Source organism: Oculina patagonica, chromosome 13 (genome assembly GCF_052425735.1).
Source record: "Oculina patagonica isolate OP01 chromosome 13, crgOcupat, whole genome shotgun sequence".
In the NCBI taxonomy this organism is placed as follows: domain Eukaryota; kingdom Metazoa; phylum Cnidaria; class Anthozoa; order Scleractinia; family Oculinidae; genus Oculina; species Oculina patagonica.
The window spans coordinates 20,849,625-20,877,115 of record NC_135770.1 but is presented as its reverse complement, the minus strand read 5'-3'; the positions used below and the strand labels follow the sequence as shown (position 1 = coordinate 20,877,115).

The 27,491-nt window shown below is 38.5% G+C and overlaps 3 protein-coding genes across 4 annotated transcripts in view; 2 read left to right on the top strand and 1 right to left on the bottom strand.

The window, feature by feature from the left end:
• Positions 1 to 27,491, top strand: part of LOC144634244 (uncharacterized) — a 132,154-nt gene that overhangs the window by 28,921 nt on the left and 75,742 nt on the right. The window lies entirely within an intron of this gene.
• LOC144634243 (phytanoyl-CoA dioxygenase domain-containing protein 1 homolog) lies at positions 75 to 27,477 on the bottom strand. Its single transcript, XM_078493144.1, has 11 exons — positions 27,007 to 27,477; positions 25,951 to 26,068; positions 25,679 to 25,779; positions 24,947 to 25,048; positions 24,262 to 24,301; positions 21,980 to 22,074; positions 21,251 to 21,356; positions 20,950 to 21,034; positions 19,045 to 19,132; positions 2,485 to 2,607; positions 75 to 1,125 (listed from the first exon to the last, which is right to left on the bottom strand). Exons 1-11 carry the CDS (start codon positions 27,130 to 27,132, stop codon positions 970 to 972), a joined length of 1,140 nt encoding a protein of 379 aa, XP_078349270.1. The 5' UTR covers positions 27,133 to 27,477; the 3' UTR covers positions 75 to 969.
• Positions 4,400 to 8,010, top strand: LOC144634238 (vesicular inhibitory amino acid transporter-like). 2 transcript variants are annotated; one of them, XM_078493139.1, is made up of 3 exons: positions 4,400 to 4,498; positions 4,603 to 4,776; positions 6,391 to 8,010. In XM_078493139.1, the coding sequence occupies exon 3, from the start codon at positions 6,479 to 6,481 to the stop codon at positions 7,799 to 7,801; it is 1,323 nt and encodes a 440-aa protein (XP_078349265.1). In that variant the 5' UTR covers positions 4,400 to 4,498; positions 4,603 to 4,776; positions 6,391 to 6,478; the 3' UTR covers positions 7,802 to 8,010. The 2 variants fall into 2 exon arrangements, with proteins under 2 accessions (XP_078349265.1, XP_078349264.1); XM_078493138.1 differs by having other exon boundaries at positions 4,403 to 4,776.

Sequence of the window (27,491 nt, the reverse complement as noted above, 5' to 3'; positions counted from 1 at the left end):
ATAACACCCCCCCCCCCCCTCCCTCCCCAACCCAGAGCTTCGCGAGGCTCTGCGAGTCACGTATTACTAGTAAAAAAAGTAACCAACACATGTGTATTTCATTTGTGATACGATCTTTCCATACCCTATAAAATTTGATTTGTATTGCTTTTCATTCCACGACGTTGATTGACGGCATTATGTTGGCTTATGCTTATGTTTCCAAAAAGTATTTGATGTTCCCTCTTCCCTAAAATATGCTCTTGTTCCAGTGTTCCCAGTTTATTTTTCCATTTGTTACTATGTTCCCAAAACGTAAATGGCTATGTTCCTTTGTTCCCTAAAACCCCTGGGAAAGCCTCGGTTATGCTTCTTTCACACACTATCATATTTGCATAAAGATACTTTCAATTCTCTTTGTTATATATATAAAATACAGGGAAAATAATAATAATAAGTTCACTTGCGAATCATTACACATAAACAGGGCTAGAGCGGTTTTTACTTGAGTGTCCAACATAATTCGCGTATGCATTGGTTTTGCATTACCACGCTTTGCGATTGGTTTTAAAATTTTCACACCAAAACCAAAACCAATCATGACTCACTCGCGCATGTTTTCCCGCACTTCGTGCCGGCTACATGTATTTGCTTCGAGTTTTGATTGGTTTATAGGATTCTGTGTTCTTTGTGATTGGCTAGAATGATTACTTTGGTTTTGGTTTTACGACACTCAATTGAAAAGTGCTCTATCGTTACAATGAATGTTAGGTACGTCTTGAATGCACTTAGTAATTTTAATCAATACTCGAACTATGATCGATTTTATATAAGTGCTTAGTCATTGACATTGTAAGCACTCGGTGGCAGATCATTGACACTGGTTGACATCTTTGACATTGAATGACATTCATCTCCTTACTGGGTCAGAAGATAACTGGGGCAAAGCGTAACTTTTCATTGAGTTCAATCTCGATCACAATCTTTGGTCTATGCCAAGGGATTATTGGTCCATTTTTCTGAATCATCTCCTGGGTCCTTGTAGTTAGCAGTGTGCCTGTTGTGATGTACTATTTCCCACTGACCCATCCAGGGACCCATGATGGTGGTATCAAATTCAGGATCTTGGCCCACTTTGATTTCCTCCTGGAATCAATGAATAACAATAAACGAAAAACGAATGTGTCAGCGTGGGTGTTGCCTAAGTTTGGGTCGCAGATAACAATTATTTAAGTTTTAAGTTTTAGTTTAATAATATACTTTGCCACGCACACTGATATAAAACTAATGTAAGGGGTAATGTAAAGGGGGCTACATGACGGGAGAAGCAATAGGAGAAACTTAAAGGGACATGGTCAGCGTTCAGACCGCGCTGACCTGGACACTAGTTTTCACGTTTTGAAAAAAGTCCACCTTAACCCGAAATCAAAAATACGCATAGAGAACCTTCAGAAATTTGCTTCGATCTTCTCAGTGTTTTTTTTTCTCTAAATTTTCCCATTAAGTGAAACACTGAGAAGATTGAAGCAGATTTCTGAAGGTTCGTTTTGAAAAAAGTCCACCGTGGACTTTTTTCAAAACGTGAAAACTAGTGTCCAGGTCAGCGCGGTAAGAACGCTGACCATGTCCCTTTAATTGACATATAAGAATTACTCTCCGCAAGACTATATTATTATATAAAAAAATCTTATTATTATAAATCTTATTACATTAAAAAAGAAAGTAATATCTACATTAAAAGCTAAAAGATAAAAATTAATATACCATCTTTAAGAATTTAAAAAAAAATGAAAAGAAGAATCCGAAGATATAAACACACCATGTATACAGCACTGATCACAAGCAGACAAATACTTAAAAGAGAAGATCTGAAACAGTTCAGTGAATTGAAGGTGCGTCCATAACATTGGATGGTATATCATTTTAGTCCGTAATATAACGGTTTTCTATGGAACTGTTTTCCAGTGGTTGCAATGCGTATATGTACGGCGGACGAAGCCCCCAGCGCAAAAACACAGTAGTTTTGGGCAAAACGCCTCCCCCTCCAAAAAAGCAAAACAAACAAACAAGCAAATAAAACAAAAAACTGATTATACGGGTAAACTTGACTTTATCTGCCAAATGACGCAAATCCTTTCGATTTTCACACACTTTTTTCAGCGACGGGATCAAATTATTTCAAAAATTGTTTTGACTTTGTAAACGCTGATGCTTTAGACTTAAATTGTCGTGATTGCTTGATTGCATTTATATTCTTTTTTTCTCTCCTTTCTCTCGGAGATACTAGCAAGTTGAAATAAAACTCACTGCTGCTGCTGTTGTAGGCTCGATTTCCGTCACCTTCTCGAGTCCGGGCCTTTTTTTTTTTTTTTTTTTTTTCTTTTTTTTTTTTTTTCCGAAAAGCGACTGGAAATCGAGCCTAATTCTGCTGCTGCTGCTACTGCTGCTGCTTCTACTACTACTACAGCCCACTACTACTACTAGTTTCATGTTAATACATGTTACCTTATCCAATTTTGATTGCACGTCCACGTGACCTTGCTGTAATTCATGTCTGTCACATGATGCAAACTCGGCCCAGTCTACTGCGAAGTTCGGGTCTTTAGAGGTACGCAGCAATATGTTTTCCTAAACAGAAACGACAACAACAACAACAAATTAAAATAATTTTAAAATAAAATGAAGATGACTTCAAAAAGACCGAATTCTTTCTATGCGCTAAACTCGAGAACTTCCATACTAATTCTGAGGACCGTGTAGCATCTTAGTCTAAGTGTGGCTGGATCAGGCAGGCGATGCATAAACGGAAACGGAAGTTCCAGCTCAAATACAAGAAAAACACCGGTAAACTAACACAATGCAAAAGAAAACGTAAATACAAGCGCACTTGAGGAAATTTAGATTAGCTTGTCTATTTCCTTGCACCTGGCTTGCTCTTGCACTTGTTTCACGCACGAACATTGCTAATGCAAATTCAAACGCAAGCAAGCTAAGCGTGACTTGTCCGCCAGTTTGGAAAAGACAATAATACTGTTTTCTGCGCGTTTTCAGTCAGCGGTGACTGAAAAAGGTTCGCGGCACGAGACTGGGAAAAAGAAAACTGCCTTTACGTATCTTATGTTACTTGAGTTTGCGTTCAATGTTTGAACGTCGCATGTATTTCCTTTTGCATTCAGCCGCCATCTCTGCTCGCGCGCTCCACGAGAGCAAGATCAAAGTCAAATGGCGACCAGAGAGGACGGCTGAAATCGTACCCTCTGATTGGTTGTTTATATGATTTACTCGATTTGAAACTTTCGTGCACAAATAACCGTCACGTCACAATAAATCTCTAGAGAGCTAAGTCAGCAGCACTAATTTTTCTGTTCGGGTATCAGATGCCTCAAAGAAGGGGGAAGAGTTTAGCAGAATATCCATCTTATTGCCCCCGCAGGGCTTTGGCCCAGAGGCCAAAGCGGTTAAAGCCCGAGGAGGCATTATAGTGGTCGCCACGTATAAGTAAATACAGAAGGAAAATACAGAGGAAATACACGGGGAAATACAGTGCATACAGTAAGAAGCCAGAAAAAATCTCGACTTGGTTGAAGTGAGCGCGCAAGCTAGTCTCGGGTAATGATGACGAAACAATAGGGTTTGCCTGCAAAGTATCGGGTAATGATGACGTTGCAATAGCGCTTGCCCGCAAGGTGTTCTCGGGTAATAATGAGGTAACAATAGTACTTTCCCGCTATGGGTTTTTGGGCAGGGCGCCCTGGTTTTGGGTAATGGTGACGTTCAAGCAGCTTCCTAGTCCAGTCCCTGAACTCTCTCTTCCGCGCGCCCTTTATAGGGGCTGAACCCAGGCGCGCGATGAGAGAGTCCAGGATAACTTGCATGCGCATGCTTTCCCCCAAAATGGGGAGAAAACCATATTGGCAGCGATTTGGCAGCACTTTTGAAAACGCGCGCGCACAGATGACGAGTTCAATTACCCTACTAAAGCTGGATCTTTGGAATGACTTTAAAAAGCCTAGCTTTTCCTACGTACTAAAAGCTAACGGCCAAAATACAAATCGCTATCCGTCAACTATTTCTAGTTTTGTAGCTGTTTATTGAATTAGTTTTGGATGCAATTGAGCACAGTTTTTTTTCTTGCATTTATTCGCGCGCTTGGTCGTGTAGTTGAATTCGTCATTTGAGCGAGCATTTTTAAACCAGGCGCGCGCGTCCCAAGCAAGTGACGCCACACTCCTCGCTTCTGATTGGTTCGTTCTGAGCATGTGCATGCAAGTTATCCTGGACTCTCTCTTTGCGCGACTGGGTTCAACCCCTATAAAAGGGCGCGCGGAAGAGAGAGTTTAGGGGCTGGACTAGCAGCTTCCCGGATTACGCGTCTTCACAACTCCACAACTCTCACCTCGCACATCTTGTGGATCATATTTTGGCGAGATGTTAAGGGGTGATTTTTTAGTCCGCGTCTTCACAATCCTAACTGCGATCCTAACTATACATTTAGTTTATCCCAAAAAAGCCTGGAATGGTCTATTGTGTGATGACTGTCAAAGACGTCAAAAGCCCATCGATTCGGAAAGAATTAAAGAACTAGTACAGGAAAAGGAAAAATCAACGACAGGAAACGGAAAGCAATTAATGTTCCATAACGCCTTGTTCAATGAGTTGTTGAAGCGCTTCGATAATATTCAACAATTTCGTATTTTCATTATTTTGTTCTCTCTTATATATAACTAAACTCGCTGGAATCGCTCAAAAACGGCCAAAAACGTCGCACACGCACAGAAAATAACACAAGGAAACAAGGTAAGCTATGTATTTCTTTATAGTAATTTTTTCGCTCCTGAAAGACGTTCGTTTAAATGCCCAAACAAACTCTTATGAATTACGCTGTTAAGGCCCGTTCTCAAATGATCGCCCCGATCGTTTCTTTCGCATCGATCGTTTTCACACATGATCGATCGTTTCGTTCTAACACATGATCGTTTTCTGTGTAATGTTCTTATATAATCGCCCCGATCGCAAGAAAACTTTTTGAGAACATTACACAGATGATCACTAACGTCTGCGGCGATTGTGGCGAGCACGATCGCTTGGATCGCCCGTGTTCTATCCTTCTAGCCTCTATTTCCCTTCTTCGACGTAAAAGAGGCCACAAGTTTTGCTCTTTCATCGAAGGCTGTCATTGGTTGCAAAATTTTGTGGTTTAACGAAATGTTCCTTTTTATTTGGTAAAATAACGGGTTAAAAAATTATTTTTCAACCTTCAATAAGTTATATTTTTCCAACTGGGAGTCTCTTCTCTTTTTCACTGTTAACGAATGCTTCGATCTCAATTCCATGAGTGCTAGCTGTAATAGGTAATGCATCAATTTTGAAATATCATTCTGACTACTAAAATAGTCAATATTAATTTGGTTAATACATAATTATGAGTTTTGGGTGACGGATTCGTTCCTTTGAAGGATTTTGATGTATGGCGTGAATACCTTCAAAGCTATGCACCGTTCGGAAAACACGCAATGAGGTTTCAAGGCACCAAATTTAGGCTTTGTTTCAATTTTTGCAATTTAACATTACTAGACAATTTATTTACTATCAAATTTTCGCAGTAAGTTGCATTGCGTGATCCAATATCGCTTTAAGGAAACTCTCAAGCATAACAGTTCATAAATTAATGAAAACGGAATTTATAAATACACAGTATGCAAAGTCGTATGCTAATGATGGCAAATGTAAAATTTGATCGCTCTATAAGCTAGTAAAGCACTGCAACTCTGATCAGCCAGCAAATTGATCCCCGGGGGGGGGGGGGGGAGTACTTGGGTAAATTTTTGTTGGGTATGTGCCGCTGGCCTCTCAGAACCCCTACCCCATTATAGTCATATTCTATGGCCAATTATAGACCCTATCTTAGTCACTTTTGGGTAAATTTAATTTTTACGACCCCAACTTAGTCACTTTCTGGGAGCTGTTTGTAAAATATTGAACAACAGCAATAAATAGGGTAACATTATTTTCGGCGAATATTTCCGTTCATAATCACAACTTGCCAGAATTTTCGTACTCTCAAAATCCCGGAAAAGTGTGACCCTATTCTAGTCACCCTATAAAAAATGCTTGAAATGGCGACCCCATTATAGTCAGCCCAGTCGTAAAAATGCGACCCCATCCAGCGGCACATCCCCATTAGCCCATTTATAGGAAGTGCCCCCCCCCCCCCCCGGGAAATTGATGTGGGTGAATTAAACCTGTCTTCGTTTACACGGTGGAAAACATAAATATATATTGCTGTGTGAACTCTGGACAAAGTGAAAACTTGCTGTATTTATTATCAACGTTCGTGGTGTGATTTCGGAACAAAAACAAATTAACATTTTCGTCAAAAAATCGCTTAATTCGTTGTTCATCCTTTTTCAGATAAACCTCAAGGTAAAAGCTTCGTACACATAAAGAAAAAGACCAGAACTGACAAACACCTGAAATAGTGGGCTTGATCGGCAAGAATATGTCAAAATCAAATCGATCTGTCACCTATCATTTGCTTAAAAACGACTCAGAAGTGCTGCCGCCACAAGTTGACGAAGAAGCTTTGATTACTGAAGAAGACTCAGCACAACATGACAAAGAGCCTGCGGGCAAATCTTCCTTGTGGAAAGCGGTAGTGAACCTTATGAGTGACATGGAAGGCACAGGCCTCCTCGACCTGCCGTACGTGATAGCTCACAGTGGCCTGGTGGCGATAGCGGCATTGCTGGTGATTCCTTTCATTACTTACTATACCGGAGCAATATTGATAGACTGTCTTTATGAGAAGAATGAAGCCGGCGAAAGGATTCGTATCAGGTCCAACTACAAGGAACTGGGGAGAGCCTGCTGGCCTCGTTTTGGTGGTACTATTGTTGCCGCTGTCCAAATGATCTCCCTCTTTCTTCTCGCGTCTTTGTACCTTGTCTTGTGCGCCTCGCTTACAAGCAGTATTTTTCCGAGGCTACCGCTGTCCGATAAGGTTTGGATGCTCATTGCAGCCGCCATTGGACTTCCAACAATATTCGTAAAGAATCTTTCCCAGGTTGCTTGGCTAAGCTTACTGAGTGTAACAGCTTTATTAGTAGCTGTAATCGCTGTTTTGGCTTTTGGAATTGCACATCACTCCACATGGGATGTCAAAACTATCTTAGTTTGGGACGTAAACGAGATGCCAATCGCTCTTGCAATTATAATTTTCAGCTACCTTTGCCATTCCGTTTTGCCTGGTGTCGAGGCAAGCATGGATAACAGATCACAGTTTCGCACAATGCTAGCATTATGCTACACCTTTGTTGCAATCCTTAAGATCGCTTTTTCTGTTTGCGCTTTTTTGTCGTTTAGTTCAGATATCCAAGAAGTGATCGTAAACAGCCTTCCCATGGGAGTTATGCGCATGCTCGTCAACGGCTTTTTAATCTTAAACGGTTTGTTTTCATATCCTTTTTGTGTCATAACCATAATTCAAATAATCGAGGAATCCGTTACGGTCGAGTCACTTCCATTTAAAATTCCTGAGATTGTTTGGTTTATTGGTATTCGACTGATCACCAATTTCCTGACACTCCTGCCTGCAATTTCCATTCCTCACTTTGCGCTCTTCATGGCATTTATCGGAAGTTTAACAAGTTCTTTTGTTGCCTTGATTTTCCCAGCAATTTTTCACATTATTCTGAAAAAGGAAGTGTTGAAATTGCATCACTATATCTTTGACGTTTTAGTAATATTCACTGGAATTTTTGCAAGCTTATTTGGGTTATTTTTCACAGGCAAGTCGCTAATCCAAACTTACAGCTCACTTTGAAAAGAGTAGTGACCTGGGGCCTCCATATTTGTTTATTGTTATCCCTAAAATACTTGTAATTCTACTGGTCCTCTAGTGTAGCAGCTGCTATTGTTTTGGGCCTAGGTGCATTGTTCCTGTTGCTTGTTTTCATGTTCTTTCAAAGGGGAGCGAGCCATTTATGTGAGACCCCTGTTTTATAGTGAGCTTATTTGGTCACTGCCATCACTAACTTTCTTTTTCTTTTTTTTTTTTTTTTTTTACATTTTTATTGCAATTACAAAACAGATTATTTACAAACACACTACTAACACTACATACTTATAACAACAGACGTATTACCACTAACTAACACTAATTACAAGCAATATTTCACAGTCGGCTAGACTTAATTGTTTTAAACCTAATTGAATTTAACCTACTAGCACCTAGAACATTTATTTTGACTAATTAATTATGTGTAGATTTCCTACTACTTAACTTAAAGATGCCATATTAACAATACATTGTTACAGGGTATAAAATTGTTTTAATAGTAAACTATTGAAAACTTGAGACAAATGAATGAGACTTTAATCGACTGCAGGCTATATTCTTTTACGGAACCGATTTAATCTGAACTGATTTGCTTTAAGCTTATCTAGCGATCAAAATATAATATGTTACGCAGCGGACAAATACAACACACTCGTGAGTACTTAAATGAATCAATTTAGACGGTTACAGAGGCAACAAGAAACGGAATTCAATACAAAAATATCCTACTTGACTGTGGGCACTGAGTTCAGAAATCACTGGCTCATCAAGGCTGCAGGACATAAGCGTCGAGCGGCTTTGTTGACAAAACAAGAATACATATAAATTTGGCAAAACACTGCATGTCGAAGCGACGAATGCCGCCAACTTAAAACCTACCGATTTCCATTACTATTCTTCATCCGTAGGTAAACTAATAAACTCAAGGTAAATGACTAATAAATTTATTTCTGGGAAGGTGAACTCTTTCGAACTCTTTCCAAATGTTTTCAAATTACAATCCTCGCGCGGTAAAATTCAGTCATAATTTCACATAATTATTCAAATAATTTTTAAATCAACCAATCAAAATCACTACCCGGTTTTCTGGTAGTGACGTCACCGGACGGCATTAGGCCCAAATGTGTTCAGACGTCCCTTCTGGCAAGCAGGCGAGCACAGAGGGATGTTTGAAATTCAGGCTACTCTGTTTACTACTTTGGTTGTTCGATCGCAACACATGGGTAACAAGGCTTTTATTCAACCGAGAAGACCTAGATGCTAAACTAATTTGCATTTGGTTTACGGCGAATAATAAAAACACTGGGTAGGAAAAACTTTCACTGTTGCTAGGAGATTTTGGTTTTTGGCCAATCACTAAACTGAACAAACAATGGGTATTGTTTTTTTGATTTCGTGTTGAGCTCGTAAGATCAACGAGCACTCTCAATCCCCTAGTGAGGTATAAAAAGGCGACAAACTTGAGCCTTTCCCCACATGGACGAAGAAAGGTTTGGCAACCGGAAATGAATTTTGGTTTGTTTAGAGGTGTTCGCAACTCAACGGTGGAAAAAATGTAAATTTCGGATAGTTTTGTGGTCGTTGTCGTTATTTTTGAAGGCTTTCGCTATGGAGTAGGCTGGAGTTGTCTTAAATTGCCTAAACAAGCAACGAGTGACTTTTTACCGCTGCAGCATGAACGGGAAAACACAGGCGTTGAACTCTATGCGTGTGTTTGTCTGTGTGTTGTCACAACTTACAAATATGAATATTCAAATCTATTCAGTAATTGTTGTTGTGAATATTTAAGCTTCGAAAAATCGGCTTTTACGACTGAGTTTTTGAAATAAAATAAATAAGAAAAATTTCCGCTTAGGGTGAGTTAGTTTTAATGCAGGTTTTTTGACGAATTTAAGCTTGTGAGAGCGCTTCTTTGTTTAATGTTTTCGACTCGTATAGATAATACAATTATTTACATGCGGCGTGCAATTTATTATCGTCGGAGAATCCACTACTGTTTCTGGAATGTAGCCGATAAAACTAAATATTTCTCTCAACATTAGAACGTCAGATTATGACAGTAAAATAAAGAAAAGTAGTAAGAGCGGGCGAGCCCGTATTATTTCAATTTACTTCAAAGGTGATGTTAATAGTTCTTAACTCCAATTCATAGTCGCAAAATTCAACCACTTAATTAAGCAAGACTCCAACGACTTCGGGTAAACCCATGTTCACCTCATCCCGCTCCCTGTGTGAATGAATGGTTTCCTTTGTATAACCCCCAGGTGGGCCACCTTTACATTCCTTATAAAGAAAATGGTCACCTTTGGATCTTACGAGCTTCACACGAAAGAAGGGATTATCTTCCTACCCATGGTATTATACACATAGTCCCAAATGCAAATTAGCTTAGTGGTCCACATGTAGGAATACCTACCCCCAAAGGCATGAAATGGTGCTTTTTTCGGGGAGTGGCCAGAGGCACTCCAAATACAAATTAGTTTAGCATCCAGGTCTTATCGGTTGAATAAAAGCCTGGTTACCCATGTATTGTGATCGAACAACGAAAGAAGTAAACAGAGTAGTAAAGAAAAGACTTTAGTGGTAAGATATTCCACTTATCCTATAGCTCATGGAATACCTTGAGAGAAAAACATTCTAAACCAAGACGACAAGTGGGAATTAGTAGAACGATTGTAGTCGTTTTGTCCTTATTTTTTCCAGAAAAACAATGTATAATAAAACAATTATTAAATTCGGTTTTTGTGATATCCCGTTTAATCAAGATCTCGGTAAGTGTTATCAGCCTCAGCCTTCGGCTTCGGCTGATAACACTTACCTCGACCTTGATTATTCCGGATATCACAAAAACCTCATCCAATAACTGTTTACAATTTACAATAACACTTTTTGCCACTTACTGTAATGAAAAGCTTCTTTCTTATTCTATTTTGCAATAAAAAGCTCTAGCTTTCGAATTTGTAGTGTTTTGGCTTTCAGTAAGGATAACGATGGTTTGATATTTTTGCTACGACATATATAAATGGTATATTTCCCTAACAGAATTATATGGTTTAACAAATTCCTATCTGGAATGTTGTCGAAACAACCAAAAAGGATGGTTATTTCGTCAAACTTATCAACTTGCATGTTTTGATTGTTTAGCCAAGAAATAACGGCAGACCAAAAATCTTTCGTATACACACACTTTACCAAAAGATGCTCCAGAGTTTCTTCGTGATCTCCACAAAAGGTGCATAACGGAGAAGGAATGAATTTCATTTTATATAAAATACTATTTGTGTAAAGGATACGATTTAAAATCTTGTATTGAAAGGCTCGCGTTCTGGTGTCAAGAGTGACTCGACCAGGCAAATGATAAATATTTTTCCAGTCTAAGGAGTTGGAAATATTATACATGTATAAAGACCCAAACTTAGATTGAGCAGTTGGGGGAATTTGGACCCGTTTAACCAGGGCCGAATAAATCGATTTAGAACTCATACTAGTCATATCTTCAAAGTCATTTTCCGAGACCGTTTTGTCGATTTGGTTTGCATCATCTCCAGTTTTTAGGAGAAGTTTCCACGCAGGCGGGATAGCACTAAAAACACCGAGAAGGAGAAGATAATCCGACGAGGAGAGGTTTTTCTCTTTCAAAACGTCCCAATTTTTTAGCTTCCCATCATTTGAAAGGCTATCTCCCAAATGTACAAAACCAGCCTCCTTAATTTTCTTATTAAATATTGATTGTTTATTGATCAAAAGGTTTTGGTTGTTCCAGATAATCTCATTTAAAATGTCCTGTTTTGAAACAGGTGTGCAGCTTTAAAAATCAGACCAGGCTTCGAGGCATTCTTTGTAAAAAATTGGTATCTTGCAGGGAAGACACGATAATTTGAAATTGCATTTGAAGAGAAATTCTGATCCTACATTCTTAAGATAATGAGATAAGAAGGTTTTCCATGGGCTAACGCTATCATCAAAGTACCTTTTGACACATACAATTCTCTGTGTTGTAATCAGGGATTCAGTATGAGGCATCTTTAGACCACCATCTTCATATTCACTGATTAAAGCCAGTCTCTTAATTTTATCTTTACCTTTCCACACAAAATTAAAAATCACCGAATTTATGCTTTTAATTATATCCTTGTCAAAAGAAATAAGAGAGGCTCGGTACATGAATTTTGGCATAGCGAAAGTTTTAACAAGTTGAATCTTTCCGATCAGTGTTAAATTTCTCCATTGCCAGCAATTCAAAGCCTTTTTGATAAATTTTAAGGTTAAGTCGAAGTTAAGTGTTAAAGCCAGTAAGAATCAAAGAAATGGCGGTCATAGAGCCCAAATATGATTTCGCCCATACTTTGTATATTGGTAGACCCAAGTCCGATACATATGCCAAGGATATTCATTTGCTGTAATATTCACTTGTTTAAGAGAAAAAAGATTAAAACAATTTGCAGTATTTTCTTCAAAATATTTTCGCAAATTGACACAATTTGTGGCATTGTCAAGTCAGCCAGGCGACAGTTTGAAATGATTTCCACACAGGTTCAGTTTGATTGATGCTTCTGTAATTGAATGACAGTGAAAGCGGTCCATTATCTCTGCTCACAAATTTAATATATTTTTTTAAATAAGTGTACCTAAATCCTCTCTGAAGAGTGTTCGTTGGGACATCAAACAAACTCGCCAAAAAATGCATGTGGTACGCAATGAATCTCACAAGAAAAACCTCCTGAGGCAAGTTTAAGGATGGTTTTAGTTTTTTACCGTTTAGTTTTTTTAGGATCTTTTAAAGCAGTAAATTAGAGCATGCCCGAAGTTAGCGAAATTACACTATCCGCCATGATCCAATATGCAAATTAGGTCAACACTCGAAAGATTTCCGCCTTTGCATTCGCAAAGAATTTGACAATACAAATCCCCCTTCGCGTTTTTGGGCGACGTAAGATAAGAAGAATGAGGCAAATATTTGTCTGAGCGAAATGTTGAGATAAACTGAATAAAAACCAGTCGAGCATTCGTAAACATTTTGAAATTCGCTTACCTCAGTGTCCTCATTCAACAATCCTTCGTGATGTTTGGCTGCGTTTTGTTCGTTGTGTGGTAAATTTTGCTATATCCTTAATGCAATTGAAGCTTAGTATTTAAATAAATCCACCACATCCAGTAATACTTCCTTTTAAAGCACTGTTCAGTGCAGGCCATAAACAAATACTGTTACAGTTCGTTGTTGACATGTTAGCAGTCTTCACGGTCCAGTGGTATCTGTCACGCAATACGAATACAAACTGTGACTGAATTATGTCAACTATTTTTCGTCTTTTTTTTTACAATCTCAATAAGCTTTCAGAAAATATATACTTTATTGGGGTTACCATTGATAGTTCGCACACAATTTCACTTGGAACGAAAACGCCAATAAAAAAATGCCTTATCTTGCGATTTTTAACAATCTGAACAGTTGAGGTTTTGCTAGAAGTGTTTATGTGAATGTTTACTTGTTCACGAGGGTGATCCGATTGCTTTTTGTAGCAAAATTTAATGCCAGATGCCCAAGCAGTTGGACTCCAACATGGCGATTCCATACTGTGCTCTCTAAATTTGCGTGAAACATTTTGACGGATAACTCGAGTACGGAATAACGTACAGACCTGAAACTTGGACAAATAACTGATATAGTAGTTTTCTACAACCTGAATTTTTCTTGTTTGTTTTTACTCATTAGTTTTGGATTTATTTTTTCGCGGCGTGACAGTGGCGTGACGGTGAAAACCACCTATATAAATTCATTAATAGAATAAAAAGTTTTTAGAATTCGTTTTCTTTAAGTTGTACCCACAAGAAAATGAACTGGCTACATTGCAAATTGTTTTAAGTTGAGAATGGCATGTGCCTTTTTTTAGTCAAAGATAAACCAGATTTAAGACCGAGGATCCTACCTCGTGAGGTAAGCCAAGGACCCGAGCGAAGGGTGGGGTCCATGCGTGCCCGTGACGCCAACTTTATCATGATGAGGTTTATACATTTTTAACAATATTCAAATCTCTAATGTTCACTGTTAAAATGCACGAATCCAAATTTTCGTATTTTGATTGGCAATCTTAGTCCATACGTGAAAATTTAATAATAAATAAGAGTACTTGAGTCAGTAGAAACCGTGAAAAATATTTTGGCATGGACTTACGTGCACGACAGTAAACACGATGAAGATTGCTGCAATAACCCCTTATTTTAACTTTATTTTAATTTTTTTCTTACAAAGCGCAGTATAGTTAGCCCCAGTTAAAGTTTTGGCAATTAGGCCATAAAGCTATCTGAACGTAACCGTATTTGCCCGTGTAGCACTATTTTTGTCTGTTCAGTTTGCGTGACACTTAGAATCGTGTTTGTTTTATCGTCTAATTAATTTCGTTTGCGCTTTGACGGTATTTTAAATTATAGTCCCCGAGGCCATGGCCTCGGTGGATAATTTTCTTAAAAAAATTTACAGATAAAATCCATGTTTTGATCTCGTGATTGTCATTTTCGTTAAGAAACGGAGGTATTGATGTTTTCGTGTAAAACCTTCAAGATTAATCAAAGACAACCGGCGACTTTTTGTCGCGCCGACATGTAGCATCTTGCATATTTCTGTCTTTTCCAAACGTTTTGCTTTTGGAAAAAAAACTGAACTGCAGTTATTGGTACACTAACAAGCGAATTTTGTTTTCAACTTACCGAAACCCTCACTGAATTCTAAAAAAAACGAGTTATTTTCGACCGGAGAACCAAGAGAACCTTTTATTCTATTCGCAAGGCAGGATGCTTTTGTGCAGCAGTAGCAAGCATTTTTTGAGTGCGGTCTGTTTCGGAATTGACAAAAACGGGTTTTTGTACAGTCTGAGAAGCTATCAGTTATTTATTCTCTTCTTATTTTATCGTCCCGCGTTACGCCTTGCATTCAAAGCTGCACATTTAAGAATTGGAATCGGTTATCTTTAGAAATGGTCAAGTGTGTAAGAAATGGAATATTCAAAGAACGGTGAAGATTCTCGCAAGCTTATTGCTTTGGAACTGTAACTAGTATAATCCAAGCCATAAGCCTGAGCGCTTAAAGCCGAGATTAGGCAGAAAACTGGAGAAAAGGACAAAAATCGTGGAAGAAATTTTAGGGTGAGATTTTGAACGTTCTCCCCGTACAGAAAATTCATGCCACATCACTACAAAGTTTTTCCTTAGCAAATAATTGGTCATGCGGGATCAGTAAATTTTCGTGTCTCTTTTGGTATAAAGAAACGACAACAATAAAATCAACAATCTTTCTTATTCCCTTTTTTTTATGATACAATATTTTATAAGGGGCGGACCATTAAAAAATAACAGGAGGGGGGAGGGGATAAAACATTTTCTGTGCAGAATCTTTTTTTTTATTTGAAGGCCTACTTATCTACAGGAACCTTTTTTTCTGGCGCTGAAGCTTTGCATGAATATTTTTTCGCCCAAAGATACATTTTTTTTTGTAACGCATCTAAGATTCATGCAACAATTATCATCAATAAATAGCATCTCATTGTTACATTTCCGCAGATTTGTTCCTTGAATTGAGCGACACTGATTCAAGGACCGTTCATTTTTCTATAGGGGAGCTGAAGTGATTGGATAGGTAGTGCCTGTTTAATATAACCCCCCACCCCCCTTATTAGAAATGTAAACCCTGGTCTCCCTGCAATAAAGATGAATATCAGACAAAATTACAGTTTAAAGTGATGATAATACTGTTTGTGCTTTTGATTTACTGTTTACTGATGGGAGGCCGGCAATTGTTAGTGTGGGTAAAGTGTGTTTGCAACCAAATAGTTGATAGTATTGAGCTGATGCTGTTCGCTTGGTATTTCTCAAACTAGGGGGGCATGATCCCCGGGAAAAGAACCTCAAAAACGCTATTTTATTAGGCATTCTGATGGGCGGTTCATATATGCCATTATACAACACTTACAGGTAATAGGCTCCTTTCGATATATTAAAATTCAGCTTGATAGCGAGGCCAAGAGGACACAAACAAAAGAAATGAATAAACATGCTTTTGAAACTTCTCTTGTTTGTGTCCTCTAGGCCTCGCTACCAGGCTGAATTTTAATATATCGAAAGGAGCCTATTCCATTGCACGAATTGTTTTCAGTCACAACCACTTACAGGATTTTTTTCTGACAAGTTTCGCTTGCAGGAATTTTGTGGTAAAAGTCACCCCCTTCCGGCTATTTCTAATGATCCGTCCCTAATGTTCAATGTACCCCGATATTAGGGTAATAAGAAGTTATGTTTCCAGGTTATTTTTAAAAAGGACGTTTAGGGTGCCAAACTTTAGCAGTTTATAAGAAAGAACAAACGTCACACTCTGTGTACGTTTTTTAAAATTTTTCGGCCTATTTCAGCGTCAAATTCTCCTAACCTAGTCACGGCTATCGTGTTGCGTGACATTTAGCAATTGGACCGTGAAAACTGCCAATATTGTCATGATGTTTACAGCGAGATGTTGTTCTGCCATGCAACAGCGAACAGTGCTCTGTTATGAAACATTGTCGGATAAGGTGGATTTCTTATAGTATCAAATTTGACTGGTGTTAAGGATATGGCAAAAATTACCGCGCAACGAACAAAACGCAGCCAAACATCACGAAGGATTATTGAATGAGGACACTGAGGTAAGCGAATTTCAAAATGTTTACGAATGCTCGACTGGTTTTTATTCAGTTTATCTCAACATTTCGCTCAGACAAATATTTGCCTCATTCTTCTTATCTGACGTCGCCCAAAAACGCGAAGGGGGATTTGTATTGTCAAATTCTTTGCGAATGCAAAGGCGGAAATCTTTCGAGTGTTGACCTAATTTGCATATTGGATCATGGCGGATAGTGTAATTTCGCTAACTTCGGGCATGCTCTAATTTACTGCTTTAAAAGATCCTAAAAAAACTAAACGGTAAAAAACTAAAACCATCCTTAAACTTGCCTCAGGAGGTTTTTCTTGTGAGATTCATTGCGTACCACATGCATTTTTTGGCGAGTTTGTTTGATGTCCCAACGAACACTCTTCAGAGAGGATTTAGGTACACTTATTTAAAAAAATATATTAAATTTGTGAGCAGAGATAATGGACCGCTTTCACTGTCATTCAATTACAGAAGCATCAATCAAACTGAACCTGTGTGGAAATCATTTCAAACTGTCGCCTGGCTGACTTGACAATGCCACAAATTGTGTCAATTTGCGAAAATATTTTGAAGAAAATACTGCAAATTGTTTTAATCTTTTTTCTCTTAAACAAGTGAATATTACAGCAAATGAATATCCTTGGCATGTGTATCGGACTTGGGTCTACCAATATACAAAGTATGGGCGAAATCATATTTGGGCTCTATGACCGAGTTTTTGACGCTCATCTATGATTTTTACTGGCTTTAACACTTAAGTTCTTTGCTTTTATCCTGATCGTAAGTAAAATAAATACCCAGTATTTTGATTGGTTCGTTTACTTTATTTATATCGAGAGTTTCATGATGTCTGTGAGAACTTCCTAGCCAATAGGCTTCTTTTTTCTCTTTGTTGACTTTGAGGCCAGAGCAATCGCCATATGTATCTAATAATGAATTAAGCGCTTCATACGATTTTTTATCTCTTAGAAAGTTAGTTAAATCGTCTGCGAAGGCAGTACACTTAATTTCTTTGCCTTCTACTTTGATTCCTGTAATGTCTTTATTTTGTTTGATGGCAGCGAGAAGGGACTCCAAAGCTAAAATAAATAAATAGGGCGATAGAGGATCCCCCTGTCTAACCCCTCTTCCGACTGAAAAAAGCGGAGTTGCTATTTCCATTATTCATAATGCAGCTCGATATGTTTGTGTAAAAAATGCGTACCCACTTTATAAAGGACTATCCAAAATTGAACTTTTCCAAGACCTTAAATAAAAAACTCCAACTTAAAGAATCGAAAGCCTTCACTAACTTTCTGCTGACACATCGAATAAAAAGAGGCAGAAAAGAAGGTTTTATCTTTGATTACTTTGGTAGAGACTTTTTCATCTCTGAAAAATTACTAGAAATATTTATTGACTAAATGAGATTGTTGTGAATCTTTTTCTCGGATACACTTCAAAATTGTGTTTTGTGCACGGTATAACGGCTTTAAGCGCAATATATAAATTTTAATTAACAGTAATGAAGAGACAGTATATTAGTAGTTTCCAAAAGTCTGTAAGCATTTTAAGTTACATTTTTAAAACAACACACCGGCATTTTGAACTTTCAAAGGAATATTAAAATTATTAGTGCAATGAAGTATAAAAATTGCAAATGTGATTAAGAACTGTTATACTGTTATTTAAGTGTTGATTAATACGAGCACAGCGAGGTCCGTACAAAAAAGCCCGAGGGCCAATATTCGCCCAGTACGGTCCCAAGCAAGCTTGGTTAATAAGTGATTTATTACACGACTGGAAACTTTGTGTAGTGAGAATTGTTACCCGGTAGATGTGGTGGAAAACAATGTGCGGCAAATTAATTATTTCTATGTTTAAGGTCATTTCATAAAACTCCAAAAAAATCTTGCAAAAAAAATCTTGCAAAAACTTTGCGCTAAATTGCGCGGAAATTAGCGCGGGATTTGGAAAATATCGGCCCTCGCGGGACTGGAAATAAAGTTATCTGATCGGCTGATTAAGTTATTGGCCCTCGGAAAAAAAAAAAAAAAAACTAAAAAAAAAACTATTACGTGTAACCCTCTATAAATAAAGTTTGATTGATTGATTGATTGATTGGACCGCCTTAGTCGTGAAGATATCGATTTCGAAACATTTTCGGACAAGTTTGCCCTGCTTCAATGCTGAATGAGCTAAAGTAAATCGATATTAAGTAGAAACATCTTCGGATCTTCCTTGGCAGTTTTCGGCAATCTTCGGATATCGTCGGAACTTTTCGGAAAAGTTCGGGAAATGTTCGGAACCAATCGTACGACCTTCGGACAACATTTCGCAAATCTTCGGAAATCTTCGGAAAATCGTCAAAAACATCGTAATTAGTAGGTTTATATATAATAAACAGAATATTACATGGTTGCGCGGAGATATGAAAATTATCTCGTGTTCAAATGGATATCCCACTCGTTCGTTGCGCTCACTCGTGAGACATCGATTTGAACACTCGAAGGTAAATTTCATATCGCCGCCCAACCATGTAATATCCTCTTTTTCATGGAACCTGAGGTACCTTGAGGCCATAAAACCCATTAGGTTTGTCAGGTCTTTGCCATCTCAGATCTATACTCCATCGAATCTTGTCTGAGAAGTTCTCCAAACTGTGAAACGAGACACAACAGTTTGCTTAGTAATTAAAACAGGGCAAAACGTGTTAATATAAAACGGGTCAAATTCACTGAGGTTGTTGCATGCGAGGCGGTTTTACTTGAGATTCTTTAGAGATTTGAAATAACAAGATTGTCAAAGGTACAACTGCCCTTTGGCAACGGTACACTCGCAGAATGAACCAAAGGCGTTTCGAGTTTTTCCGAAGTTTGAGGATCTATCGTTCGACTGTAAACAGTTCTAAAGATACTCGTTCCGTTTCAGATTTGTTGGATAAACTCGAAACGTTCTTGATTAATTCTGCGAGTGTTCCGTTGCCAAATGGCAGTTGTACCTTTGACAATGCTGTTATTTCAAATCTCAAAGAATAAACCGCCTCGCATGCAACAACCTCAGTAAAATTGGCCCGCTAATTGGTTTACAGTCGTTTCGCCTACGAGTCGTTTCGCTAACGGCCAGTTCGCTAACGAAGGGTCTCTTTGACCATGCTTAAAGAACAAGAAATATTTAGAGTTTTCAATTCCTTTGATTATGTACACCACTAAATAAAAAAAATATATTTAGAAGAAGTTCAAATGGTAGACTTTATTGCAACATAAGGAGCAATATTTTGTGCAAGCTTACTAAGTTGGTCGACAGTGTTTTAGGAACTGATCACCGGTTTAACCAATGAGTTTGCAGTTATCAAAAGCCAGGCATAACTAATCGATGATCAATGACATCAATTGGTAATCAATGAGTAATCGATGGGTAATCAGTTGATTAGTCATTGATTATTGGTGATGATCAATGAGTAATCGATGACTAATCGAAGCCCAAAAATTTTGTGGCCTATCGATTACTCATCGATGACATCGATTACTCATTGATGTGATTGATTACCCATTGATGTTATTGATAACTCATCGATGACCCATCAATTACTCATTGACTATTAAACTGCGCGCAAAAGACGCATTTCTTGCTTTCTTGTACCATTTCTTTTTTTCGTTTGTGATTTTTTTTATGTGTTAGACGTATTTTCCTTTATAACTGGCGTTCCTGTTGACGAAATTACGCTTTCATAAAAGGTCAAATCACCTTCCGGCATGTCGAGACGTGAAGTGCTTATAACAAAAACAAATTATTCTTTTGCAATATATTTTACTCTAAAAAAACAACGGAACAGGAACCAACCAGTCTGAAAATGAAACTAACAAGTACGCTGACAAGAATCGTCTACGTGGTTATAGATTTTGTTCGGCTGATGTTTGTCAGCAAAGTAAAACTGCTTCGGCTTAGAGAAACAGCCGGCATAAGCAGTTACACTACGCACCGGAATGAGATGATATCGATGAGTAATGAATGAAATCAATGACTAATCAATACAATCAATGACTAATCGATGCAATCAATGACTAATCAATACAATCAATGACTAATCAATACAATCAATGACTAATCGATGCAATCGATGACTAATCGATAGCCAAAAATTTTGTGGCCTATCGATTAGTCATCGATTACTCATTGATCATCGGCAATAATCAATGACTAATCAACTGATTACCTATCGATTACCTATTGATTACTCATTGATTTCACTGATGCCATTGATGTCATCGATTAGTTATGCCTGGCAAAAGAGACGGCAGTACCTGTCAGTAATCGAAAAGGACTAACTCTTCTCTCATTGCATAATGACAAACCGAAACTCTTCGGGTTACTTAACGAGAATTTCATGTTTTTAGCGTGCCCTGCTTCGGCAAGCTTCGGAAAAACGAAGTCCATAAGAAAGAAAAAGGCGACTGTACAAATAAAAAACACTAACCTTCTGTGAGGAACCAGGTTGTTAATAAACAGAACACCTCCAAATGGAACTTCACAAAGAACAATGTCTTTTTCGAAGTCTACATCTGCAATATACAAGAAGTTTATATACAAGAAGTTCGGACAATCTTAAGAAGTTATTTGCACTCGCTGTTCACATTTATTTTGCGTTATTTCCCTTGCTATTTTGTTTTGTCTTTAACTGTACTCACATCGTGGGTGGCTCCTCCTGAAATGTTCTGCAATTGGTATAGGATTTAAGTAAACATATCAAACTTACAGAAATTGTAGTCAGTACTCACCCAAGGTCTTTTTCATTTCTTCTTCAGCTAAGTCAACATACCAGGTCCCTCCAGCACAGCAAGTGTGCGTTGCTAGGATACCTTTTTTGTGACCTCCACGTGCCACCTTGCAGAAAGTATTGATAATTTTTATTAACGTAAAAATATATTGATAAATCCTACTCAGTTCACAGTGTTCCTTATTCTTAAGCCTAGCTATCAGAAAACTTCCTTTTTGACCAGATAACGTTCGCCTGCATTTTTTTCAGGCTTGCTTTTCTCAACAGCTTAAGTTGAGTACATTACTAGGATGATCTTTCATTTGCTTCAAATGTATACCCGCAGTACAAATATATGAATTTCATATATTCATAAAATTTCATGTACATATTCTGTTAATTTACCACCTACTGTAAACTAGAAGTACAGATAGTTGCATAAAAGAATTGAAGGCTCATTATGTAATTGAATAATTTAAATAATGATATTATCTCGACTTCCTTAAGTATAATAAAAATGTTTTCAAGCCATTATGGATATTACATGCATAGCCAGCGTAGCTTGGCGTTCTAGTCAGTCAGGGAGAGCGAGAAATCGCGTGCGCGCGAGCAAAGCGACGGCGGGAGAGAAGGAACGCGTTCTTTTTTTCCTTCTGCCTTCCACTGTCGCTTTGCTCGCGCGTGCGATTTCTCGCTCTTCCTGACTGACTAGAACCCCAAGCTACGCTGGCTATTACACGCACTGTGATACCTCCATACAACCATTTATCTTGTTTGCATCTATCAGTGGGATCCATGCTGTGGGCTGGAGTGTTTCACAGGCCTCTGATGTCAAATAAGCGCTATCTACCAAAAGAAATACTTATCAGATAAATTGGGAAGTTGCCAAAAATTCGTGGATGAAGTTTTATTACATTTTAGAAGTCCCAGGGTAGCGGGCAGCATCTGCATGGCCGAGCGGTTGAGCACGAGACGAGAAATCTGGAGATCAAGGGGTTAAGTCCTGCTCTGACCACAAGCTGGTGTTGTTCTCTGTAGTCCTGAGTTCAAATCCTCAGCTATGTTTGGAAAAAAGCCAACTGATCTGCCTTCGGCTCTGCCAGTTGGGATTTTTAACCAATTGTTATGTTATCATATTTGTTGCAGAGCTTGTTTGCACTGGCCCTGAAACCCCCCATTTTGGGGAGTGGTCAATTAAGAATATTAGTATTATATGTATTACAACAGCTTTCAAATAGTTAAAATTCCTGGCCCTGGTTGTTCAAAGGAAACGCATAACGTTATCCACAGGGTAAATCAATGTTAATACATCCAGAAAATAGCCTTGTCCACCCTTTGAACAACCAGGTCCAACTTCTTCAAGTATGTACATGTAATAATATACAGCTATTTCAATAAACGTTGTCGGTTCAAAGCTTAAAGCTAAAAGGCAAGACCGTATGGCGTCCTGGGTATTCACTGCAAATTTGCATATAAGCTTCATTAAATGTACAAATTTGTATTTCGCACGTGGCGAATTCAAGAGTTTGTTTTTCCTCTCAGGACGACTTTCAGTAGCTTTACCTTCACTGTCGCTTGGCTCTGAGTTTTGAAAATTCTTCTAAAATTCAGTGTGGCAAAATTAAGAATTGGTTCATGCTTAGCGTGCGTATATCGAGTTATGGATGCACGCGGGAAGTTTGGAGAGCACGAAGGAAGCGTAAGAGTTGCTCGAGGCGAAAGCCGAGAGCAACTCTAGCTTCTTGAGTGCTCTCCAAACTTCCCAAGTGCATCCATAACTCGATATACGCACAGCTAAAAGCATGAACCAATTCTTTTATAACATAACGACTACAAACTTGGTTAAAAATAGCAAATTTGTCGAGTTTTGAAACACAAGAAATACAGCAATCGGCCTTCCCTAAAACCACAAAAATGTTATAGTTAACTCAACTACGCAAAACAAAAGGATTGATGCGAAATGTTTAATTAAAGATACTTGTAAATGTACAAAAAGAGCGACTGAATGAAGATGAAAAGCAGCAAATAATTTAGTACGGGATGACCGGAAAACTGACAACTAAATTTTGTTCAGTCAGAGACTCAGAGTGTACGACATAAAATTAGGCTCGACACTTCCGTAAATATTAAAGTTTGTACCTTTGAATCTTGGTCTTGTCCTTCTACGTCAAGTAAAAACTTGTTGGAAACACTTTGAGCTTAATTTCGCTTCAGTTTCAGCATAATATAGTAGTCTTCATGACAGCCGTGGAGCCGTAAACAAGTACAATGTAAACGCTTGCTTTGTTCGACTTGTACAAGGCGTATAACCTCCAGAAAATATACTGCTTCGGATCTTCGGAAATTTACTGTTTTCACAATTTTCCAGGGCGTATAGACGACTTTGGAGGAGATTGTTTGAAGAAATCTTCGACAGAAAACTCTCTTGTTCGCTCTCCTCGCGGGTTCATTCAACTCAAGAAGTGAACACCGTGGCACAGATTTTCCCGCCTCTTTGACTATCACTTCGTTTAAGTCGAAAGGAAATGTCCAAGAATTTTAAAATATAACAATTTTCCATTCGCCCTTACTGGATACGAGAGGTTAAAGCCAACTCGGAGTAGACAAAGGGAACTCGCAGCTATAAAACTCGACTTAGCTAAAATGCAAATGCACACGTCATCTTATATACGCACGGCCGTGCATAGATAAAGATTTATACCATAATCGCTCAACAGGAATTAGATAGGGCTTGCGCGCGCGCTATGTTATAAACCAGCTTGTTTCACATGTCTGAAGAAATAGAAAACGTGTAAATTCGCGTTTGTCATGTCATTATATATTTTAGTATTCAGCACGTGCAGTTGCTCTCTTCTTCTACCCATACTGCCTTTCAGTCTTGTCTTTAAGCTTTGATCCGGACAACGTTAACCGAAATAGCTTTATGTACAGAATGTATTATGCCATTCATGGATATTAAACTTCAATGAAACAACTTTACTGGGGATTGTTTCTCTCTGTTTTAAAAAAAAAGAATTTGTAAAAATTTCTTACCTTGGTGCCATGGCACAGTTACTTCAGAATTTTGTGGAGTCTGCCGAAAAAACAAACAAAAAAACAAAAAAACAGAGGATTGTTTTTGATAATACATTTAGTTTAAACCTCTTGTAAGCACACATCCTTGGAACAAAAAAGAATTTAGCCTGGGTTCAGATGTCATTACTTTTTCTGTGTAAGCCCAAAATAGAGACTCAGCCGCATGCAGGCTAGAAAGAGGGTAACCCAATAGGGTTCCTCAATCCTGCCATTCCAACCAAAATATCTCTTAAATCCCGTAATCCTTACGGTTTTCATCGGCTTATCCTGATCGAGATCATACTTTTTTAAGTCCCTTTTCCACAAGATAAAAAGCCCCTTTATAATCAGTTCAACAGCCATGTGACTGGCAAGCCCAAGCATTTATTTTTTTCGTCGTTCATGAAGATGACAATGAGATTTTCTTTTCTGAATACTGGTTTTTGGAGTGTCACTTGTGTCCATGAAAAATCCTGGATCCTGGCCTCAAAATAAGTCAAATTCTAGACCCCAAGGTGTCAAACCCTTATGAAAAGTAACAAATGTCACAAAAGTGTCTTTAAAATGTGGTTTGTGGATCATGACCAAGTGACTGCTCACTGGGGGTGTCTGCCTAGTATATGGAAGCTAGGTAGCCATTGGCAGAGGTTTGCCTCTTATTTACCTTGGATCTCAAGTTCCACACAGGATGACCAGCTATTTCAGGTCCAATAAACTGCTCTATAACATTCAAAAGTCGTTCATTGGTCCACAGGTCTTGAAAAGCCTATTAAGAATAAAAATGAAAGATCTTGGATTGCATTCTTTAAAACAATTGATTGACTGGACTGGTACGTCAACAGCAAAGGCCTTTGCGATTTACAAGGAGCAATTTATTACATTTCTATTGAAAATTAAGCCATGTGGTGCACTTTTTCATGGACCACAAGACATCAACAGTCCATTGTACACTTACTGTATCCTATTCCTGGAAAGCAAGACCAAAAGTGTGCGTTAAGCCTTGTGGCCTATACAGAACAGAGCTTATCCCGGTTTCTGTAGTAGGAAGCTACTCGGAGTATTTTTACTCCTCCCTAGATGGGATGCTAGTCCATCATACTTAGATGAATCAACTGTTTGGTGGGTCTGTTTAAGATATTTTGTTTCCCCTTGGCCGTAAAAAAAAATAACCAACACGGGAATCAAACCCATGGCCTCCCAGATACTGGTTGGGCACTCCATGGGTAAATCGATTCCCTTTAGGGACTCAGATTTTATCTTTTCCCATGCTTGTGTCATTGTTGAAAAATTCATCTTCGATCGTGACCCAATTAATGTTGCTATAGAAAAATTAACTCTTTTAAAAAATTTACAAATTGATGAACTAAACATAACTTTATTTTGGATAGAAATGTACCTTAGGCAAAACTCCATTCTTAAGAAACAGAACTACAGCTCCTGGAAACTCTTTCTCAATCAATGTCAATCTTTCGTAAAATGATGCATCCTCATATTTATCTAACAACGAAATCAAGAAAATAATAATAATTAACAGATGAATGCAGCATTATCCCCCCTCCCCCCCCCCCCCCCCCACTATGGAGGTTGTTTACAAGTAAAGATACAAATACAGTACCATACATTCCACAGGAAATATTGAACATATACATTGTACTGACAGTGTATTACCCTTGATTTTTCCAGCATTATAGAGCTTTTGTGCCAGTTGATCCACCAGCTCACATATGGCAGTAATCACAGGCTCCAGTTCACTCTTATCAAAGAAGTCTGGCATCAACAGGAATCCCTAATTGTAGACAGGAATTTATTAAAGAATGTTCAGATATTTAAAAAAATAATTGTAATGGTCGAGTTATTTCTGTCAATTGACCCCCCCCCCCCCCCCCCATCCTTAAGGGAAGGCAAGGTTTCTTTAGCCTCTTTCAGCCTGGAATTCATTATTCAATGTATTACCCTTTTGTGCAGATTTCCTGACCCCCCCTGAATATTCCCCACGTGCCCCTTTTTTTTAAAAAAAATAACTTTTATCATACGCACTCTTTCTACTTTTTTTTTTGTTTTCCTTTCCCCCAACCCCTGAAAATTTAATTTAAACATACAAAAAAAAAAAAAAAAAAAAAAAAAAAGAACTGGCTGTATTTGTGACATTTGTGTATCCTGTCCCTGTCCCCATGGCTCTGTCCCCAAGTCCCACGTCAAGAGTCACTCAGCTTAAGTCCCACTTCCCATAATTATCTCAGGCCACGTCCCCATGCCCCATATCTCAAAGATGTGTCCTGTCATCCGAGTCTCCATGCCCATCCCACTTTTAGCCACAGCGGACCAAAGCCTCCTAATGGATCCCTGGGGTACTTTGAGAAGTGACAGCTAGGCAATCAAACAAAATATATGATTGCCAAAGTAAATGGCTTTGACTAAAAGTGGGACATGGACTTGGGACTGGGACCCGGACGGTATTTGGGATGTGGGATGCGTGGGCTGGGGCGTGGGGATGTGGGACGTGGGACCCGAGGACGGAGACGTGGGGACGCGGAAACGAACAGACTACGTTTTCTGCGTTCCCCCCCCCCCCCCCCCATCCCCACGTCCCGAATCCCAGTCCCCAAGTCCCCGTCCCACTTTTAGTCACAGCCAAAGTAAACTTTTTTGTAGCAAAGTGACATTACAAATTAATCGACAGGCAGTAACAGTAAGCTTCAATTTTGGAGAATGAGTTTACTTTACCTCATCAAAGTACTGTTTAACTTGCTCCTCAGTGAGTTGTCCTGGCTTCTTCTCTGATGAGGAGGAGATCGGCTTTTTCGGCGGACATGTGAAGATTTCTGGTTGTGTAGAAGTGTAAGCGGGCATGGTGAACAAAAAATAAACAAGCTTAATTAAGTGCAATACTTCTTCTCTGTTAGAACAGATAAACAAACAGTTTACGTTAAAATTGAACTTTTTTATAACATGTACTAGCTAAAGTGTAGTCACTGTATCGATTTTCGACTTATCATGTGATCCGGTCATCGCCAGTGTCAATTTACAAATCTGAATTGACCACGGCATCGTCACGCAAATTGCAACATCACGCAGCCCTCAACTTATTCCACAAGGAGAGGGTAGTCCCATTTTCATTTTTCTTTTAATCGAAGAGCTTAGAAAAAAAACGATTTTTTCTGTCCTCTTGAGCAAAATCAGAATAACACAGTCAAATAAATAGAGTATCA